A 23684-nucleotide genomic window follows, 5' to 3' on the forward strand; every position below is an offset into this window, starting at 1 on the left:
AACAAGTGATTCTGTTTGCTGACTGTGATTACACCTCAACAGATCATGATTGTCATGTAATCTACTAATATGTCTGAAATAAATCATCATGTAATCTTTTGGCCAGATCACCCAGCCCTTCAGAGAACTTGAGTGACTAAATTTTTTTTGGCTGTCCAGTTCAGAGGCTGAGATATGTTCACCTTCGATGATAATTGAACCAGATAGCCCAAAAAGTTTGAACAAGAAAAAAGTGGTGAAACTGGAGAGGTAAAGGCAGGAGACATATTAGGTGAAAAGTAGAGGAGGCAGGGTAAGACGGAGGATGTGATGGGATAAAATGGGGTTAGTGAAATGTTGAAAGAAGAAAGAGGTGTGTGTGTGTGTGTGTGTGTGTGTGTGTGTGTGTGTGTGTGAGGGTGTGTGTGTGTGTGTGTTTCAGGAAGGAGAAAGGGGAGAATGAAACGTGGAGATCAGATTTAGCCTAATTTGGAAAGAACACCAAGAGCTTTTCTTTTGATTCCCCCAAATCTGCCTCTATGCAGCCTCATACCCTGTCCCCAACTTGACCTTTCACTAACAGGAGTTTAACTTGGATTTAAAAAAGTAAACTACACTCTGTGTTGCACTACTTATATAAGATAGCCCTATTTGTGCAGCCACATTCTCTGCTAGATGTAAATAATCCATCCTGCCATTCTCCTGACTACATATCATGGTATACCATACAAATAAAAAGACAGATGAGGTCAAATTCATGGCAAATTTAAAAACTTCTTCTGTTTTTGTTGTATTTACTGTTCACTCATAATCATTGTCCTGAACTGATGTCATGCTGTATGGTACTGTGCTTCCTATCAACCATCATGGGCAATGCAACGTGATTGTAAGGCTGTTGTATTCCAAAATTACTAATATCTCCCAAAATATTGGTCCTGTCAGCTTGCTGAGATATTTAATGTGGAGATAGGACTAATCCTCAACTATAGATAGAAAATTGGCCAGTTAAAAATGTCTCAATTTCTCAGAAATATGCAGATACGCACGCGTACGCACACACACACACACACACACACACACACCTACACACACACACACACATACATATGCAGATGCTCTGAGACCCTCCAGTATTATCATTTAGATAATATATAAACTGATAACATCAAATCAACTTGCTTAGTGTGTTGAAAGGCTTTGTCAGATTGTATTCATTTCTATGAAATTCTGAGAAAACTTTAGTGTCAAAGCCTAAAGTCCTTCTCTTTAATGTACCCCAAAACTGTGTTAAACATAGAGTTGAAAGCATGCAATTATTGATGTATTAGTTGAGTGACAGAAAATCACCATCAATTTTAGTCATTTCTTTTAGTCATTTATCCAGCAAAAATCCAAAAACATTGTGTGTTAACACATTCTGCTGCTCTACACTTTTTCACATCATTGTAAATTGATTGTGTTATAATTTTTGACAGTTCGACAAACAACCCATTTGAAGCCACCCTGGGAAGCTGTGATTAAAACTCACTGTTTGCTCATATTTTAAATGATTATGAGGAAACGTAACCAGTGATTAAAGTTTTAATATTGTATGTTGAAGTTGTCTGTAACAGTGTTAAATTTCATATACATTAATGCCTCGCTGTGATTTAAAGGTGATGGGGCAGTTGTCTTGCTCCTCTGTTTTTCATCTTTCTCCTTTTCTTTTTCAGCCATTGCATCAATCAGATCTTGGAGAGCGTCAGTCACATCCACCAGCATGACATAGTGCACAGGGACCTCAAGGTGAGTTATTGAATCCACATGAAACAAACACCAACAGGGCGCATCAGGGCATCTCAAGACTGATTTACCACAAGAAGTGCATCAGTTTTGTAAGATGATTTGTGGAGATTCACCCAGGGTGACACAGACGTCATACAGTGACGTTAACAATAACTTAGGGGATCAACGTCATTTGTCTTTTTCCACCTGATGGCCCTGGCTCCACCACTTTCTCCATCCCCATATGTCTCTGCCCCCCCTTTTTTAATCACCCCCTTCTTTCCTCTCACGTCTTTGTCCCTCTTTCCCCCCTCACCCCTTCCTCGCCTCCTCTCCATTCTCTGCTGAGGAGTGACGAAAGCAGACCAGCTGCTATTTATAGCGGGTCGGTGGGTGAGATGACGGCCAGTGACGATTTTCCCTGCAGCAGGATTTGCTCACCCCTGGAAGAAACTGCAACACTTTGACCTCCTCAGCAGCGTTAATTAATTTTTTCTGTGGTAATTTGGCAAATACAGATACCAGAGTACTGCGACATTTACACACCTGACTAATTACAGAATAAGAAGCAAGTCATTTTTTTAATTGTAGGTTCCTAAACTTTAACAACTGTAAACATTAAATCATTAGCACAGTGGAAGAGTCTTTGTATGTAAGTAATAAAAAATCCTGTTTTGTCTTTTATAAGGAAAGCAAATAATGATAATGCATGAATTATGGTAGTAGTTAACGTGCAAACTTTACATATAAACTAAACATTCTGCATCATTACAGCTCAATTCACTCTTAAAAGTAATTAAAAACAACTAAATGAATAAGTTAGAGGATATTTCTCTCCAGACCAAACCTTTATCCATCAAAGAAATCCACAACTGGTTCCCCCTTCATCCCGAGTAATTTCTTGGGGGAATAAAGCTGCCGAAAGCGACATCTTGTATTGCAGACATAAAAATACTAATAACACCAACAAAAGTGTGCCATGGAGAGCTTTGACCTCACACACATATCACATTTTGTCTCCCTGTCATCTTGGGAGGGCCACTCACCGAAGGGAGGGAGAGAGTTGAGTGCTGTAGGCTGGTGGCAGGCTGAGTTGCCATGGTAACTGTGGGGTGAGGTCACCCGGCTGCTGCAGCGCCAGCGTAGGGACTCATTATGCCACCTCCCATCTATCTATCTCTATCTGTCTGTCTCTCTGTTCTTCTGTTGCATTCGCTCCAGCTTTCTCTCCCTGCACAGTTTCCCCTCTTTTCTCTCACTTTCCCGTTGTTTCAGCTTCAGCCTGATAGAAGGAGAAAAACAGCCAGGAGGGGGGAGTGGGGTGAACGGACGGACGGACGGATAATGAGATGGGGGGGCGGGGGTGAGACTGACGGATGAAAAGAAACAGAGCACATAGACAAGTGTCAGACATCCCTCTATCTGTCTGTAGAGGCAGAGATCAAAGCTATTAGGGCCATGAGGACAGCTAACTACTGCAAAGACCGCTGCCCCCAAGTCACAGACACAAAAACACACACACAGCAGGCCTGTCCATTGGGAATACTTGTCAAACGTAGGGCTGCCACATTGTTAAAGAAAAACATCAGTCCATCTGTTCATTCTCTTAACTCTGTGTTCAGGGTCACAGTGAGCTGAGGTCACTCACACACACTGTATTACACTAATGTGGTGGCATCTCAGTATTAAACAACACCACAACCTACCCAAAGGACTGAATTTTTAATCACTTCTGCCACCACATACACTTTGGAGGTTCTATACAACTTATACATATTCATAAAAACCTAAAGGATACCAAATAAATAACAGATAAAATCTTTAAAAACTCAACGAAATTTGGCAAAAATGAACATAAACTTAACTGAAAAATGAGGTCCATGTGCACTCATCAAGGCTGGAAAAGTGTTATGTTAAGAGGAAACCCAAATTACACTGAGTTCAGACTTAATTAAATCAGCCAAATAACTGCCCTCAGCATATGTGCAGAAGCAGAACTGGGCACCAGGCATGACCGTTACATTTTCTACCATCTAATATGTTGATAAGTTGGTAGTGGATGAGTAAAAGATCTGCATCTGGGACACCTCATGACAAATGACTGCATAGTTTTACAACTTCTACTGCAGATCCACAAATGCAACTTTTTTTTTTTTTTTTTACCTAACATTAGGTTAGACTATTTTTTTTTTTATATGGACATTTAAGCAGAAGTGCAAGATGTATCAGCAAAGGCTGAAAAAGGAAAATAGATACAATACAGGTACAGATATAGATGCACCTGTCAAAATCTGATAATGCAGTATATATAATCATACATGGAGTATGAATCACTGTAGTGCAATATTGTAATCAAGACAGTATACTGTAATTTATTATAATTTTTTAGTCGAACAATCTAGGGTTAAAACACAGGACAAAATAAACAACCATCTACAGCAATTCTTATCTCTTCATATCAACAATTAAATAAAAATCATGATAGTGATTTTGAGAACTGATGCATCATCACAAAACGTAATACGATGATACTCAAGTCTATTGATATTTTCTTCCCCCTCTACTGGGCATGATACAGACAGTATCATATGCATTACCTCCTGCCTCATCTTGACATCATCGGCCATGTCACTTTGGGTATTTATTAATCCTTCAAATAATCTCACATTATGGCCATTTTCAACTTGGAGACAGTCATGACAAATGTTACCTTATCTTTTCTAGTGCTTTTTTTTACATGTGCTTGTGTGATCAGTATGTCAAACTGCTGTGTCAAATCCAGTGACAGCTGAAAGTGAAAAGGTCTCTCCTTGAGGCAAGGCCTTTGTAGCCAGTTTGACCAAATCCTGCCTCTTTACTGTAGATGTCATCAAGCTCCTGCAGCTCATCTACTCATGCAAAAAGGACATTTGTTAGAGGGTGCATGCTCATCACTTTTACCCTTAATTAAATGTTCTCTTTTGCTCATATCTTATGTAAAACTTATAGAGGCTGCACAAGGATAAGTGCAGGAACTTTTTCACATTAAGTTGCTGCTGATGTTAGATGATGTTTTGTAAACAGATTAATCATCTTAGTCAATCTTTAAATTAAACATAAAGGCAGAATTAATTAACACTTGAGTTTTGTCCTAAATAACTGGTTTTCTGTGCTCTGCATGCTTAAACACAAACCTAATGGACAAGAAAAGCCCCGCTGAGGATCTTTTGTCTTGATCATTAACTTGTGTGTTTCTATGTGTTTGCTGCAGCCAGAGAACCTGCTGCTGGCCAGTAAGATGAAGGGAGCAGCAGTGAAGCTTGCAGACTTTGGTCTTGCCATTGAGGTGCAGGGGGACCAGCAGGCATGGTTTGGTAAGAGATAACACTGCAACAGCCACTTAAATTTTTCAACCTATTCAGTGTGTTTCCTCTGCAGTGTTCACACTCTGCAACAGTGTTAGTTTCACCAAGAAAAGCACCATCAGTGTGTGAGAGAAAGAGTTTAGTCACTCATGAGAGTTTGTTACACAAACTATTCAGTGTAGAAGTGCTGCTCTGTCTTTCTGTGCACCAGAGAAAATATTCAAAACTAGTTGAATAAAAACAAAACACCAAGCAATTATTTTAATTGACAGCTGGACCTTTTTGCTATATTTATTTTTTCACAACTATAACACCTAATTTATTTAGAATTATTGTTGCAAGCAAAATCCAGAAAAGGAAGACAAACAAGGAAAATGTTCTCATTTACACTAAAAATGAGACATATTTAAGGTTTTATAAAATTGAGGGATTTCAATGTGTGTTGCTTCTGTAAGAAAAATGTTTTTGCTTCCTTTCCGCAGGTTTTGCAGGAACTCCAGGTTACTTGTCCCCGGAGGTGTTGAGGAAGGACCCATACGGCAAACCAGTGGACATATGGGCATGTGGTCAGTTTGTCAGGACTCAGCTTTTGCGTCTTTTGTGTTTGTGCTACTACAATTCAATAATATACTACTAAATATTCACTCTTGAACATTATGGCACTGAAGCAAAATGTAAAAACAACTTCATTTGCTTGTATTTCTTTTGGTTAATTATTGTATATTTTGCGTGTGGGTGGCAGGCGTGATCCTGTACATATTGTTGGTGGGTTACCCGCCTTTCTGGGACGAGGACCAACACAAACTGTACCAACAAATCAAAGCTGGTGCATATGATGTAAGTGTCTTTTTTGTTTTTTCATATTACTTTCCATTTCCATCTGCATATGTGAGCAGCATATTTACCCATCCTGTTTACTTGTTTCTCTGTGGAGTTTGCATGTTCCCCCGTGTCTGTGTGGGTTCTCTTCAGCTTCCTCCCACCATCCAAATTTTTATTTATTTATTTATTTATATTAGACCTTTATTTAACCAGATAGAATCCCACTGAGATCAAGACCCCTTTTACAAGGGTGACCTGGCCAAGAGGTCAGCAGCACACACCATGTAAGAAAACAGGTTTTACAGACAGGTAGTAACAATAAATTAAAACAAACTGTAATATTATTGTAATAACAGAAAAGTTGGACAGTTTTTAAAGTCCAAACATTTAGTTGAGGTCACAGCAATTTCAAAACACAGGCATTGTCTGATTGACTCTTGCTGTCTTGTCCGTAAGATGGAGCAAAAATGCAAAGACATGCATTAATGGGTTAACTGGCCAGTATAAATCACTTGTACATGTGACTGTCAGAGTGAATGATTATTTGTCTGTATACTGCGATATGATGAACTGGTGAGATGACCAGATTGAACCCCACCTTCGCTTGTTGGCAGCTGGGAGAGGCCCCAACCCCCCATTCCCCTCTTAAAAGTTTCAGAAAATGAGTGAATGAATGAAACAATTTCTTGTAGTTACAATTACAGTCAAATCTAGGTCTAAAGAAGATCCCAAAAAATGTTTCAGGGCATCAAGTTGACAAGGTCCCTGTTTACACAAACCATTAGATGGCTAATTTGGAAGGCTAACACCATTTAATGAGTACCAGGCTAGTTATAAATCTGGAATCTATTTTCATCCTGGAGCACAGTTATCCATATTACAAAATCTAGGGTCTGACCAAACAAATGGCTGATGTGAATACTGGATATGGGTGCACCCTCAAAAAGTTACTGAAGGCCTGTTCGCATGGAACAAGAACTACCTGTGAAAATCTGGTAATCTGTATTAATAGCAGAGGTTGTCTCTGTTGTTAATGCTGTGTAAATCTGTCAAAACATCCAAAAAATCCGCTTGAAAGAGCCAAGAGTAACCCTGTTATAACATTGTAAGTCGACATCTCTGTGTGATTTGATGGGCTTTTTTGTTTCCTTTGTGAATGTATTCTGCATATTTCCTGGTCAAGGACTATGGAGGGTAGCTGGTGATAAGTGAAGTGGTTTGGATGGAAATTCAGCAGATTCGTGTCACGATGTATCATAGATATTCACTGAAAAGGCAAAAGTATACTCTTTAGGAAAGTAAAATCTTGAAAGATGATGTGATATGTGACAAGCACGTGGACGTTTTTCTTTCAACACTTATCTGTTAGTAGTGACTCTGCCTTTGACATCAGAACTGAGGAGTAATGCCAGTAAATTCAATTAAAAAAACAGATTCCATGTGAATGCATCACATGAAACAGATGTGGAGGTTAATTTCCAGATCAATGGACGTTCTCAGGTTATACTTGTCCCATATGAATAGGGCTTAAGAATACACTAGTCATAGCACATAAGACGTTCAAGGCAAGAGACATAAAACAACTAACCGGAAAATGAGATACAGCGCTCAAATGATTATATTTAACATAAAGAATAATAAATACAAGACTGACAAATGATTATGTTCAGCCATCAAAAACTTGACGCACACATTCAGTGAAAATGAACATGATTTACAACAATAAAAGTTGTTATATTGTTCAGAAAGTACCCTGCAACAGTTTTAGTCAAGTTCACTTATTTTTCTGGGCAACTTGTTAAAATGTTATTGGTCGAGGAGCAGGTGGACGGCTGTGATGGTGCCATATTTGGTGTAAACACCTTTGTATGAGTTTTGTGTATTCTGAGAGGTCCGCCTACTCACGCCTTCTTCGTGTATTATTATCATTGTCATCAAGTTGGCAGGCAAATAAGTCAGTTCTTTGCATTGGCCTTTTTTGTTGATTAAGTTTTGTTTTTAGACAAGTGACAGTGATAGCTTTTCTACCAATATGGAATTGATTCCGTTCTGGTTCATTATCTTAATTTGGATCAACTGATTTAACATTTTGACCAAAAATAATTTGGTTAGGCACTTGGAATGTAAGTTCCCACCTGGAAAAATAGTAGGTTTTTTCATGACCTAAAGTACAAAGTGGTGAAGAAAGAGAAGGTGGAAAAAAGAATGTGCAGTTACTGTGACTAAACACAGTGCTTCATGGTGGTTTAATATCTGCTCAGTTTTACAAAAAGCTACACATAATAACACAAACAAATTAAGGACGGAAAGGATTACTGAGACTGAAAGGAGGATGTCAAAATGTTGAGTTGGATAGGGCAATAATTTACTGTGTCATGGCCCATTAATGACAGATTCTTGATTTAAATGATTAGCCTGTAAATGCAGGCTTTTTTGCTAGATGGCTCCAAGAATCATGTGTGGAACCTGTTCAAGAACCATCATTAATTTGGTGGAAAAGGCTTATGAGTGGGTTGGCCCCATCTGTGCTTAAGGAACCTAAATAGTCGTTGACACTGGTTGTTTTCTATTTGAAACATTAATGTACATTACATTTACATTATTCATATAAATAAGAGAAACAAGTAAAGAGCCGAGAAATGAGCCCTGCAGAACACCTCTGCTCATTCTCATCTCAGACCTCATCAAATGATTCAAAACCTTGAGTTATGATTTGCAAGTAATTAAATAAAATTAGATTTTGGTTTTTAATTGCTCTCTTATTTATATTGTTTAATTTTCATTTTGAGTGCCACAGAAAAAGTGATGTACTATGAAAGAGCAGTGGGCTTATTTATCACATCCTGTCATAGTCCTCTGGGAGATAGGAATTTATTACCCATATTAATTTCCATAATTGGAAGCAGCCACATCTAATGAATGTGCATAATACGAGCACTGATATGAAGTGATTGTGACAAGCACTTGTTATAATGTGCACCTCTTGAATGTCATCAGTGTCATGCAGATACTTTGGATCTCTACTTTTCTTTGATTAATGTGTAATTGACGACTGCCAACCTGATGTTTGAGGTAAATGTGCACTGACATCACAACTTCACTTTTAATGGTCATTAGTCTCTTTGATGTCTGTAATGCTGCATTTATGTTTTTTGTTTGCAAATTTCATCACATGTTTTTTTTATACTCAGTGTTTTTTGTTCTGTGTAAATTGTCCTTTGTTTAAAGGTGCTCTATAAATAAACTGTACTTACTACCTCCTTTAACTACACACTGATCTAGATGCACCCTTGTTCACTGTTTCCATTTTATTCTAGTCTTTATACTAAGCTATGCTGCTCATACATAGGCAGGACAGTGACGTTAGTGACAAGAAACTGAAATAGTGTTGAAAATTTATGACCATACTGAAATCCAAATTTTTCATATGGAGTTATAGCCAAAGAAAAACTGACACGGTTGTCGTATAATAACAGGAAATATAAATTATCCCCTCTCATTAATTTTCAGAGAAGCTGCTTCGTGTTAACTGTTTGTTTTCAGTGTCCACACATTCTTAGCCTTTCTGCCTCTCTTCACCTTTGTTTCAGTTTCCATCTCCAGAGTGGGACACGGTGACCCCCGAGGCCAAGAATCTGATAAATCAGATGTTAACTATCAACCCTGCCAAAAGGATCACTGCCGACCAGGCTCTCAAACATCCCTGGGTCTGCGTAAGTCACACTCCTCTTCTGCTCTTCATCTGTTCCAAGTGGAGGTGTTCATGGCAGCTTTATTAAATTTTGTCACATTTTATCAGCACCTGCCATATTAAGTAGTCGTTCACAGCGTTAGTTTAGGAACACCTCAGCAGGACATAATGAGCACTCATTCACACTGAAACAAAAATGAATCCTTACAGGGGACAGTTCTGTTAGGATTCTAATGTTATTGTTTCAAACACCTTAATGTATTATTGAATTTCGATCACATTAAATTAATGCTAAATTTCATTAATAAAGAAAAGTCTACATCCGTCATGATATTTAAGACCCTTTTTTCAGGTTGACAGCTTTTTTTTACAGTGTGCTTTTACAGCATGCTGGTATTACCCACTGTTTAATAGTTTAACAAACACTTACATCACAGTGCTTGGAAAACAAATTAGCCAAAGTTAACCTAAATCCCCAATCAGTGCCAATCCAGACGGTTATTATTGTCGGTTGTTATAGTCAAATAAACCTTGCCAAGCTGATGCAGCACTGATGGAATTTATTTTGTTGTAATGATTGGTTTGCTTTGTGTTTTCCTGCCTATTACAGTGTTATCTACTAAACACATCATTAATTTAACTTATCAATGGTCTATCGTGCAGAAATGAACTGTAGAGTACCGTCATTGGCCAATCAAAATCAAGCTCTCAGTAAAGCCATGAAATAAATACCTATAATGTTTCTCAATAATAATAAATAATAATATGGGAATTTGATTTTAGTGATTTCTAGATCTGGATAAATACAGAAAACATATTTGTGCTTCCATTCTGCCCTGTTCTGGCTTCTTAACTGGAAAGTTCTGAATTTCTAAGAATCAGTCATAAAGCAAAGGATTTTTTAAGGTGTTAAAACACAAAATGTTAGTTTTTTGTCAGAAAGTGTAAGCTCAGATCAAGTCAGTGAAAATGAGGCAAGAATTTGGTCTACATTTTGAATGCCATTTGGGGTTTCATGAAAACTAATTGGTATAATCTCATTTCACAGCTACATTCTGCCATGTATTCACATAACAGCATATGGTTAGAATATTGCATATGTGAAAAAAAAAAAAGTTCATAAACCCTTTACTTTTCATTATAACCATTTAGTAATTTTAACTCGTATGTCAAATACAGTCTGACAGACCTTTAGGACCCTGCATAACATTGCTTTCTTCCTCCTACAAACAGCAACGCTCCACTGTGGCCTCCATGATGCACCGTCAAGAGACTGTGGAGTGTCTGCGCAAGTTCAATGCCAGACGGAAACTAAAAGTGAGTGTCTACACAAACTTTACAAAAAGACACCTCCTGTGTATTTAACATCATACTAATTTTGCATCTCTCTTTCAGGGTGCAATCCTCACAACAATGCTTGTGTCCAGAAACTTTTCAGGTGAGAATAATTTAGATAGAAATAGACGTTAACCGGTGTCCAGTGATTTGATGATACCTCATTAAAGGGCTATAAAAGAAGGACCTGGATCTTGAAATCAGATTTGCAACAAACTGTAGTCAGCTTATTGACAATTTGTGTGAAGGTATTATGTTTACCTCAGATTCTCCTGAACTGAAAGAGGCCACTTGATAAGTATGTACCTTGGTGTTTTCTCTTGGCCTTAGTCTACTTCCTTGAACCACACATTTTTATTCTCGTTTACCTTTGCTTGTCAGCATTGTCTGCAGTTTGGATGTTGCACTTCAGGGGTTTGGCTTGGATTTCCACCTTCGTAAGCAGTTTGATCACTTAAACTCAGTGCATTTTTTTAATTGAACACTCAATTTGTGGGCTGACAATGGCTTTGCGAGCTAATGCATTATTGTTATTGGCCTTACATATGTTCATGTAAGTAAAGCAGCCAATGTGGTTAGGATTGATCCAGACTGAAGACAGCAGACAGGCCAGACCTCTGAACTGTATTTTACACGGCTGTAGGTTTGTTTGGCAAGCGAATACCATCTGAAATATGATCTTGCGGCACAGGTAGTTGGTAAGAGGATTTTACATCAGAGGACAAAATGTCTATATGATACAGTTTCATCTCAAAGGGTGGCACACATGATTAGTTTGTAGTACTACTTCCGTAACATCTGTGGCGTAATAAACCTTAAAATATGCAGATGTAGTGAAGCTCTTGTCCCACCTGCCCCCACATTGAATCCCTCTCTGTCCATTAGTGGGACGGCAGCATACCAGCCCTGCCGCTACCACCAGCACGGCCGCTATGGCCCAGGAAGGTACGTGTGCTAGAGGGGGTGTTGGAGTCAGGCACTGCCAACTTCGCACTCGGCTGTTGGCATGTGGCCTGGGCTGCTTGAACCCCCCCACCCCCCCACCCCTGCTGTAACTCATCCATAAGCCTGCTGCCTGCTGCCTGCACACTGACTGATGATGGCCCACTTCTGAATGGTGGTCATTGCACTGGGGCATCTCACACACACAAAGATGTAAACTGAAACCGCACGCAAAGATCAGCTCTTGACCTTTCATTACCGCTACGTGACATGATGCCCTAATGAACAGTGTTGCTCACCAGGATGGCCTGTTTAATTTTCAGCATCTAACACTGGAGCCATTTAACTGACACCCAGCATGACCCTGTGACCTCCTCTTAACTACTGCAGCTGCCACCTGGCCCAGCTCTGTTTACCTCTCTGCTTTAATATGAGTCTGCATATCTTTCCCTCTGCAGAATAACACTTTTAACCTTTAATATCACAACTAGAAACAAACATGCCTGCACCCACACTCTGTCACACTTAGAGTTTTGCCTCTTTATAGTTTGTATCTGGCTGATGTCCGTGCTCGCTGCAACTTTCCTCCGCATGGCTCTGGTGCTAACAGCGAGCCAAGCATGTGTATGAGTGTTCAGTGCAGTGTGCCAGCCTGCATGGGAAACTAGATGCACAGGATTTATCTTTACCACTTTGTCTAACCTCTCCTGCCTGCTCTGTGGTTTTTGTATGAATAGACAAAAATGCACAAAAACCCTTTTTGAAGAACGTCAATCACATGCTGAGATGCTTATTGTACCTACAGGAACAATCAGCAAGGAAATTCTCTGTCAGTTGTTAATAATCTACTCCATTAGCTACAGCGTTGCAGCAACTATTCTTTCAGGGTCCACGGAAAAGAACCATAATGACTATATCATAGGGGTGTAACGGTGCACTCATTTGTACCAAACCTATTCGGTTCCGGGGCTTCAATACAATATGGAGGTGTACCGAAAGAATACATGTAGCCTATGTGAAGAACGCAAACACTCGGGAACAAGCAGAACCCATGTGCAGGGTTTCCCCTATATACAGTACAGGCCAAAAGTTTGGACACACCTTCTCATTCTTTGCATTTTCTTTATTTTCATGACTATTTACATTGTAGATTCTCACTGAAGGCATCAAAACTATGAATGAACACATGTGGAATTATGTACTTAACAAAAAAGTGTGAAATAACTGAAAACATATCTTATATTCTAGTTTCTTCAAAGTAGCCACCCTTAGCTCTGATGACTGCTTTGCACACTCTTGGCATTCTCTTGATGAGCATCAAGAGGTAGTCACCTGAAATGGTTTCTTAACAGTCTTGAAGAAGTTCCCAGAGATGCTTAGCACTTGTTGGCCCTTTTGCCTTCACTCTGCGGTCCAGCTCACCCCAAACCGTCTCGATTGGGTTCAGGTCCGGTGACTGTGGAGGCCAGGTCATCTGGCGCAGCACTCCATCACTCTCCTTCTTGGTCAAATATCCCTCACACAGCCTGGAGGTGTGTTTGGGGTCATTGTCCTGTTGAAACATAAATGATGGTCCAACTAAACGCAAACCGGATGGAATGGCATGTCACTTCAGGATGCTGTGGTAGCCATGCTGATTCAGGTTGCCTTCAATCTTGAATAAATCCCCAACAGCGTCACCAGCAAAGCACCCCCACACCATCACACCTCCCCCTCCATGCTTCACGGTGGGAACCAGGCATGTAGCATCCATCCGTTCACCTTTTCTGCGTCGCACAAAGACACGGCGGTTGGATCCAAAGATCTCAAATTTGGACTCATCAGACCAAAGCACAGATTTCCACTGGTCTAATGTCCATTCCTTGGGTTTCTTGGCCCAAATAAATCTCTTCTGTTTGTTGCCTCTCCTTAGCAGTGGTTTCCTAGCAGCTATTTGACCATGAAGGCCTGATTCACGCAGTCTCCTCTTAACAGTTGTTGTAGAGATGTGTCTGCTGCTAGAGCTCTGTGTGGTATTCATCTGGTCTCTAATCTGAGCTGCTGTTAATTTGCGATTTCTGAGGCCGGTGACTCAGATGAACTTATCTTCAGCATCAGAGGTGACTCTTGGTCGTCCTTTCCTGGGGCGGTCCTCATGTGAGCCAGTTTCGTTGGAGCGCTTGATGGTTTTTGCGACTGCACTTGGGGACACATTCAAAGTTTTTGAAATTTTCTAGACTGACTGACCTTCATTTCTTAAAGTAATGATGGCCACTCGTTTGTCTTTACTTAGCTGATTGGTTCTCGCCATAATATGCATTCTAACAGTTGTCCAATAGGGCTGTCAGCTGTGCATCAACCTGACTTCTGCACAACACAACTGATGGTCCCAACCCCATCAATAAGGCAAGAAATTCCACTAAGTAACCCTGACAAGGCACAGCTATGAAGTGAAAACCATTTCAGGTGACTACCTCTTGATGCTCATCAAGAGAATGCCAAGGGTGTGCAAGGCAGTCATCAGAGCTAAGGGTGGCTACTTTGAAGAAACTAGAATATAAGAGATGTTTTCAGTTATTTCACACTTTTTTGTTAAGTACATAATTCTACGTGTTCATTCATAGTTTTGATGCCTTCAGTGAGAATCTACAATGTAAATAGTCATGAAAATAAAGAAAATGCGAAGAATGAGAAGGTGTGTCCAAACTTTTGGCCTGTACTGTATATTCTGCAGCGGTGCCGCTGCTGAATTCTCAGCGCTGCTGCTGCAAACAAAAACAAAAACACTTTATTCTGAGGCTGGGGCACTGATGGGGAGGGGGTAAACATGACAATAGAGAGTACAACAGAGGCACAGAAGCCAGGTCAGACGTTCAAAGCGTGTCAAGTTTCAATTTTTGTTTTTTGGTAGTTACGGAGCACCCCTCCACACGCTGTATCGAAAATGTATCGAACTAAAGATTCCTCTACCGAAAATAATCCGTTACACCCCTACTATATCATCATATTGTGAAAAATATATGCATACATAGTTTTAAATTAACTCAATTGTACTTCTCCTTTACACTCATGAATGCAGTATCTTCAGACCACAAATTCAGACCAATCCTCCATGAATATAAGACACACAACACAACACAGATTTTGTACAACATCCTTCAGTGTTCTATACCTTAAAGCAGCGTATGACTTTCATCACAATTTTTTTTTCAAATTAATAAAACCCTAGTGATAATTATGATGAAAGTCATATGCTGCCATAAACACATGCATCTTTGTGGTGAAGTGATGTGTCTGTCATCAGTGAGGACCAATGACTTTTATTGTGTAGAGTACAATAGAGTAGTATTATATGCCACAAAAAGGTTAAAAATTTGGTTGTGAATATGCAGAAATGGCGCCCCACCCCCAAAAAAGAGTGTCTCTGCCCTGTTTAATGAACAGAATGTGGAGATGTCGTCCTCTTTGGAGATGCACTTTCAGAGTTTTCTGAGACTTTAAAGTGGATGCTGCATGCTAGACATGTTTGGTGTCATCGCATGATCCCAGAACCTCTGTAAAAATGATTCAGACTTTGAGTTTTTAGTTTAGGTGTGAAGCTGAAGATTAAAACATTTGTCTGTTTTCCTGCCTTCTTCACTGCCTTCCTTCCTGCTTTGTAAATGGAAGGTAAGGGAAGATCACCAATTGAAATAATAACTTCATTTACACTATTATTGTGTGTTTATTTGTGACATGTATTTTTTAGTACATGTTCCATGTGTTACATTTGTATAATTCTGGTGAATTTGTTTATTTGAACCTCATAGATCAAATTATAAATAATGTTGAGATATTTTTAACAAACAGGAAGAACCACTTTTTCTTAGCATTTCAGTGTTTAATGATCTTCAGGAGCATCAGTTTTACCTGTAGTTGGAGACTTTATCAGTGAAATACCTTTGATGTGTTTCATAGGAACTGTATTTAATTGTTTTCATGTGGGAATATGATTAACTTTTTCTTACTTTTCTTGTTCATAATTTAATTTTAAGAAACATCAACAGATAAAAAGATAATAATATGTATGTGCTTGTGCCTGTTAATGGAGATGTCTTCACTTGGTTCTACTGTAAATTCCTAATTGTTTTACACTTGCTGATAACATTTAAAATAACAGAAGTGTATGAAAATGACAATAATATATTTGACACTTGTGTGATACCTGCACTTGACAAGATAAAATTTGTTTTCTCTCAGTAAAAGAGCAGTTTCATTCCTTGACTAGAGAATTTGTGGCGTAAAGTCTGATTTCATATAGGAACTGACTATTTTTTGTCACTTTCTTTCAGCCTGCAAAACCTTACTAAACAAAAAGTCTGATGGTGTGAAGGTAAGATTTTAAGGTTTTTCTAACATTTCTTTTTTGGACTTTTCTGTCTTTCTTCCTTCTTATTTCTCTGTCTTTTGCCGCCTCTTTTTTAGTCTGTCACCCTAACTACTGTGTGCTAATTTTCTTTGTAGATTATGTATTCAAATTCAGCAAGTTTCAAAGCAAGAATGATGAACATTTTTGGTTCAGGATGTCCATAATAATAAATATAATAATAATAATAATAATAAAAAGTGGCCACTTGTTGAGTCGGCAACTAACAAAGTACATACAATTCATCTCAGTGTAAATAATAAACGCTAATAATGTTTTTTAACGCTTTAGCTTTTGTGACAAATGTGTATGGTTTCCCAGCAGTTGGAGTTATGGAAGCGTTTTTTACTTTGGCAGTCGATGTCAGTGCATGCAGTGAAGAGTCATGATTGAAAAAGGCCAGACAGTGACTTTAAAAACAACTAAATGAATGACCACAGCACAGCACTATCCAAAAACACACTACACAGTAATTATAAACACATATACAGTTCAATCATCTCCTGTTTACTCTGGATGACATCGCTCTGTCTCATCTTCGTTCCTGTCGAATCGTGTGCAGTTGTTTTGTTTTTCTTCCTTCAGGGTTTCAAGCACTGCAGATGCTGGAACCTTCCTGATGTTGTGGAGATTCTTATTATTAATTATTATTAATTTTATGATGATGGTGACTATTCTTACATGCATTTAGAATCACAAAAATGGCAACAGCTCTAGCAGTAAAACCTGACAAACCAATAATGCAGCCTGTTAAAATATTACAAATTTGTTATTTAGTGAAGCTGGAGATGCCCATCCAGGTATTAACCCTCATGCATATGGCACAATTTTTGTCTCTCCTGACAAAGTTGAGAATTTTATAATACATTTTTCTAATAGATCATCAGAACACTGAAGAAAATGTACAAAAATGCCCACTTCCAAAAAACTGCTATAAAAACATAAACATTTTTTCCCATTTTTTTCTGCAACTTCAGCCTGCTTAAAACTACTAGTTAATTTCCATATAAGAAATGTTTGGTGGCTAATGTAGAGACTACTCACTATGTTCTTGTATGGAAAAATTACACATTTTTTGTATATTTTTCGTGAATAACAGTGACTTCAAGTAATCAAACTTGCATTTAAAGGATTCAAATCATTAAAGTGATTGAATGTGTAGTAGTTTTGAGCAGGGCTGAAGTGGTTTGAGAGGTTTATGCAGAAAAAAATGTTGATCTGTACTGTTTTTATAGCAGTTTTTTTGGAAGTTTAAGTTGTTTTTTGTCCTGAATGACTCAAGAGGGTTGTAAATTTTACTGACACCTGAGGGTTAAAGACATATAGTTTCCTTAAAATACTTCTCCCCCATACTAATTGTAATTACTCACATGTTTTACCAGACAGAGGTAGTTAAGTTATAGTATTGTGTTGTATTACATTGCATGTAACAATTAAATTACAGAATAAATGTCATTACAATCTCTTACGCTTACTGATGAACAAGCTATGAAATGGGATTATGATTATTGGCGGTTCCATAGAGTTTATTTCTGAATATATTCTTTTCAGTAAAAAGCTTATGTATAGAATGACCACGTCAAGGACATGGCATTGGAAAAATAAAAAAGACTCCTCTCAGTGCTGGATATTCAACAATATTTTCCTTGGGAACTCATAAAAAAGCTCCAACATGACTCGACAATGTTAATCTAATGGTATGGTTTCAGGGCTTTTCAGGTTTATTGCATATTTTAACACATTCGTTCAAAAAGTAATCAAATGTAATTTTAATTTATCATATTAGTTGCATTACTTTTAAGATATTTAACAGATAATCTGTAAACTATTTCATTTTAAAAGTAACCTTCACACTGCGCAGATTATAATATAAATCGGAAAACTGTGCTGTTCTGAGGAGCTACCACATAGTCCGCTGCTCAAACGTGGCCTGAGACATTTCTTATGTTTCATCCTCCTGTTTTCTTTTCACTGTCTTTTATGACACAACTTCTAAGTTCATACAGGTAAATGTGCTTGGAACCCGTGCAACGCTGCTCACACTTTTAATTACAGTTTTGATCAGTTCCTTGTTTTCCGATGATTATTTTTTCCTCCTCCTCCTCCTCTCCATTGCTGTCTGTCAGAAAAGGAAGTCCAGCTCGAGTGTTTGTTTGATGGTGAGATCGGCTCTGTCGTTTCCTTTCAGTCTCTCTCCCCTCCGGTCTTTTGCCTCCTTCTCTTTTATTTCATGATTTTTTTTTTCTTTTTTTTGGCAGAGATGCTTGAAGCGTCGTCTAAGATTGTTGTTGCCTCGTTCAATTTCTGTTTGGATTTCCCCAACTTCATCCAACATCCCAGCATCCCCTTCTGCCCTGAGCGTCAACCTAACCATCTAAACTCCTGATAAACTCTTACATTCTCATTCCCTTCCATTGATCTCCTTTAATGTCTAATGACTAGTCTGCATATAGATCAGATATAGCCACACATAGACCTCATCAGCCTCAGACATTTAATGTACATATCTCTTAGTCTTAATCACTATAAACATTACCCCTTTTGTTAATTATTGCATTTCTTACCCTCATTGGTCATTTTTATTTGTGTTGTCATTTTGTAAAAACAAGTCTGTCTTTGTCACCTGCAGATTAAAATTACAGTAAAGATTAGGGACAGTAATAGTACGACATATAAAGTGTCTCAATATAGATTAAAATTACTTAAGATAAATGACTAAATTTCATTAGTGGCTTCATGATGCAGATTCACATTTGCTTGTTGACAGTTTTATTGGCTGTCAATGAATTAAAAACAGTTGTTATCAGTATTGTTTTGTTTGGAAATAGTGTTACTAGACCACTTACATGCTTTTAAAAGCCACAGTCCTCTTATCTCAGAGTGAGATGAGCTTCTTCTCAGCACTTTGCTCTTAACGTTTCATCCGATGCAATCCATTCCTCCTCACCGCTTCGCTTTCCTGCATTCAAGACACTTTTCTTCCTCCTTCTTCAGATGCACAGAGGCTGAAGGGAGAGTCAAGGTCAAATTGTGTTTTTGTTTGTAATGTATAGTCTTCCATTTATACAGTGCTGGATTCAGATGTCAACAAACAACCGTACATTTAACTTTAGAAATAATTACTATGGTCACATCGAAGGGCAGATATTGAGTTTCTGCAGAAACTGTCAGTTGGTCTATCTTTACCTTAAAGTTCTCTATTATGCTCAAGCTGAACAAAATTAAAATTTCAAAAGCAGTTTGTTGATATTTTCTTTGTCAGTGCATTATAGTACTGTGCAAACAGGCCACCATTTAGTTTGTTGTTTCAGCAGTGTTCATAGTGACAACTGTCAGTTTCTATTAAGATACACCTTGGACATAATGAGAAATATGTACAACATTAAAAACTAAAATTTCAGGAAAAAAAATGCTTCTACAGACCAAACCGTCAAATACTTAGTGTGATCTCCTTTTGCAAAGAAGATATTTTTGATCTGATTCTGAGTTTTTAATATTGCGTGCATTTTTTTCTTATATTTTGTTGTATCTGAAGACAATAGACTGAGAAATAAGTATACATGCCCATGACAACCCTGCAAAAACAATACTTTTGCACAGTGCTATATATGAAAAAAAAACAAAAAAAACAAAACACAACCATGCTAAACAATAATGCATTGGCTGTTTATTTAAGAGTACAGTTGACAAAGAAGGTAATTTACTACATAATTTTAAAAAGTGTCCAAGTATTCCTCATACATAAGGTTACGGTAACCTTACAGTAGAGCTTATTGTGTACCTTTTTTATCATTCACTGGTTTCTGCACTACTGAAATAATATTTTTCAACTCTGAAATGGAAATTTATGATTTAAAAAAACAGCTTTGTAACCACACTTTGCTTAAAAATATATTTGACATGCTTTCATTTCCAATCATCGTGTAGTTTTTGTTGGCAAGTATTTCTTTGAGGTTTGAGGTTTGGACTGAGGACCCCGTGACTTTAAATTCACTTCTGTTTGGGATATGGATTTCACATTAAACTGTAAAGTAGATTTGCAGCTCACATGGACACTTCGGCTTCCTAGAACAAAAACCATACAACACACAATCGTAGGAAAAAACCCTAATCAAGGCCTTTCACTGCATGCACATACAAGGACTGGTAGGAAAAAGAAAATAACTATATTCTGGCTGTTTTTGACACGTTTATTTAGTGCTCCTTTAGGTACAAATGTGATTGTTTCTTTTTCTCCAGCTGTTCATTACCATTTTTAAGTGCTGGGGAAACTTATAAAAATAGTTGGTTCACCTGTTGGTTGTTTTAAAATGCATGTGCTAACTGACTAACTGTGCTGTATTTTCATTTTGTATTCAGTGAAATGTCGGCAGGCATTTAGAAACTTATTGCCACATGCACTGTGTGGAAAATTTGTGGCAAAGCTGCTAGTAATAAAAAAATTTAATTCACATAATCCAGTAAAACGATTTAGAAATATACAGCGTTTATAGTCACATTTTGTGGCTTTTGCCTTCTTGCAAATGCTTGATATTAGAAACAGAAGATGATTTATTGATCAGACTATGGACTGCACAGGGCTAGCATTCAGAAAATGCAAACAAACGTTCATTTAAAGTTGTTAATCGTTGGACTCCTGCTCACTGCTTCCACAATATTTAGATTTCAGTGCTTCTCGTTACATTGCGTACATAATTTTGTGGCCCTGTAATAAAACCCTCTGCTTTCCACGTAGGATTCCCATTGGTAGGTTGATGATTTAGTGCCAGTGGAGCAGCAGGAGTCATTTTGTGTTGTGTTTCTTTGCCCCAGTCGCAGGGAAACAACAGTAAAAACAGTGTAGTAAGCAGCAGCAGCACCAAAGACAGCAGCATGTCATCTTCAGCACCAATGGTACCTCATCTTTATTTGGTTTCTGTCACGTTGCTTTCTATGGCTTCATCTCATCTTTTCCAACTTTTTGATGTTTAGTTCTGTCTCCCACGTAACTCTTCATCACATCCTGTTTTAGTGAATCCCTTCCTGCTGTTCTCTCTCCACTCTCTCATCCTCCATCCTCTGCCTTTCTGCTTCTGTTCTCAACACAAACTGTGATGCTAGCAGTGGTTTTCATGACTTATAAACTGAACGACTGTTTTGTGCTTTTGACTGTCCCTCCCGGCTTGTGTTTTACCCAGACCTCCTGTCTCCACACTCGTGTACATGTGTGTACATTTATATATATATATATTTACACAGTGCACAACACTGACAGGTAGACAAATGACTTTCATTTTGTGGTACAACCACACACTTCAATCAAGTCCTGCTCAGCCACATCGCAGTGACTCCTTTGTGTGTTCAACGGTGTCACCTGAGTTTTGTTGATGGCTTTCCTCTGAAGTAGGACAGGCTCGATGCAGTTTTGTGGAAAGCAGAGCTTGACAACACAAAGGCAGACACTATACTGAATCAAAAGAGTACTTTTACAAATTGCTCTTCGATATTACGAATGAAATGAAAATGACAAGGTCTTCTGGGTAAAACTGGAGCTGGTATGGACTGATAATGGAGAACTGTATGTGAATGCAGCCCCTCTGTTTTCATACATATGTAAATATTGAACAATATGCAACAGCTCGTTGGAAAGATTTGTCCAGTTTAGAAATATGCTTTCTCAAAAGGTGTTCTGAAAGTTATTTTTCTTAAGCAAACTATTGGTACAGTAAAGTTGTTGGGAATGAAATGACACCTGTCAGTTCCCCAATAGTTGTTGAAGAAAGTCAGACATATTTACACAGACTAAAACTTCACTCATTCTGATTAATATTAATTCTTTGACCTTTTAAGTGCCAACTCGGCCAAAATTCTGGGCAGAGCCAATGATAAATCAATGATGACAAAAGTCAGTAAAGGGGCTGCATTCTCTGACATTATACTCACTGTAATACTTGCATATTGATGGGCATCGATGAAGCTAAGTGTGCAGTTACATATCTAAACCAGTGCACTGGGTGAAGAGGGAAGGTTTTCCAAACAGTTTTGCTCTTGGAGCTTCTTACCTGCCTTTTGCTGAATGTTTCTGTCGTCAAGTCCAGACTGAAGATGAGGAGAAACCTGATGACATAAACATACAAACATATACGGCTATAGGCTCAGTGTTCATGTTGAGCAGGATGGACAGACATCCTGACACCATGAAAGTGTATAAAGTAGTTTGGCAAATGAAAAAACATAATATTATAGCAGTTAGAACAGTCCAGAGTCAAAGCCTCTATATGTAGATTTGGTAACAATTTATATAAAGGTGCTTGCAAAAAGGTAATCCTGGCTTTATATGCATTAAACAGATGCTTATTAACATTATATTTTACAATGTGGTCATGAAATCAGGTTGTTATTATTGTGGAAAAAAATTTAGATTTTTGATTTAACTGTGCTTAGTGGTAGAGGAAGAAGAATTAAAATATACAAACTTATGAAACAAAACAGGGTACATTTAGAATTCGCGAACCGTGCAGTCTCATTAAACGATGACAAAATCAGCTTCCTGGTTTTGTGAATTGGTTTTGTTGTGATGAACAGCTTCCACCTTGGCAACACAAAGCAGCTTGTTAAACCTCCTCCAAGAACAGAGACACTAGGTTCTTCCAATTTAATAATATATGCATATTTTTGCATTTTTTTACACAGTACACCCCTCTTGTTGGTGTCACTAAATCCAAAACATTAGCATATAGACATTGGACCGTAAAGTTGTAGCTTTTAGCAATTATAAAACTGCACAATCTGATATTGGGATTATGGTTTGATTAATTGTGGAACTGCAAGTGTCAATAATTGCATCATAAATACAGTTATTGTGATAAATATATATATATATATATATATATATATATATATATATATATATATATATATATATATATATATATAAATATATATATATATATATATATATATATATATATATATATATATATATATATATATATATGCACTTGGATGAAATGGTTGTATTTGTGCAACTGTAAGTGATTAAAATGTCTTTCTTTACCTTTCTTGCAAACTTCTTACTACATTTTTAAGCCTTTATTAAGCTTTTTTGTTTATTTATTATGCTTAATGCACAATTCATTATGTATTTATTAACACTTAACAGCACTTTTCCAGCTCTTAATTACAAGTGTTACCTTATCTACACATAGTGGCTTTAAATGACTATTAAGTTGTGGTATATAGTTAATATTAATCTTTCACTGGGGTAAATAAAGTCCAACTATGTGAGATACTGCCAATATTACCAAGTTGACTGTATTTAAACTGTCATAAACCTCCTCCTCTTCAGTCAGGGCCTCTTTGGTGAACATGTGTCCAGCTGTGTCAGTGTTTTCATGCATTTTGGAGACTCTAAAGTGGTCGACATCAGTGCTGTTTGCTTCTT

General features: G+C 37.8%; 1 protein-coding gene across 19 annotated transcripts in view; it reads left to right on the top strand.

Annotated features, from left to right (window-relative positions):
* The window catches only part of camk2g2 (calcium/calmodulin-dependent protein kinase (CaM kinase) II gamma 2), a 72324-nt gene that overhangs the window by 35567 nt on the left and 13073 nt on the right, over nucleotides 1–23684 (top strand). For 4 of the 19 annotated variants that reach the window (XM_030155215.1, XM_030155216.1, XM_030155217.1 and 1 more), the window contains exons 6-15: nucleotides 1692–1764; nucleotides 4994–5096; nucleotides 5570–5653; nucleotides 5830–5924; nucleotides 9500–9622; nucleotides 10834–10917; nucleotides 10996–11038; nucleotides 11821–11880; nucleotides 16188–16228; nucleotides 21074–21154. In XM_030155215.1, the coding sequence (XP_030011075.1) occupies nucleotides 1692–1764; nucleotides 4994–5096; nucleotides 5570–5653; nucleotides 5830–5924; nucleotides 9500–9622; nucleotides 10834–10917; nucleotides 10996–11038; nucleotides 11821–11880; nucleotides 16188–16228; nucleotides 21074–21154 (787 nt within the window). Of the gene's footprint in view, nucleotides 1–1691; nucleotides 1765–4993; nucleotides 5097–5569; nucleotides 5654–5829; nucleotides 5925–9499; nucleotides 9623–10833; nucleotides 10918–10995; nucleotides 11039–11820; nucleotides 11881–16187; nucleotides 16229–18387; nucleotides 18421–21073; nucleotides 21155–23684 lie in introns of all 19 variants that reach the window. The other 15 variants (XM_030155221.1, XM_030155222.1, XM_030155226.1 and 12 more) reach the window with 5 other exon arrangements.

This window comes from Sphaeramia orbicularis, chromosome 15 (assembly GCF_902148855.1).
Source record: "Sphaeramia orbicularis chromosome 15, fSphaOr1.1, whole genome shotgun sequence".
NCBI lineage: Eukaryota > Metazoa > Chordata > Actinopteri > Kurtiformes > Apogonidae > Sphaeramia > Sphaeramia orbicularis.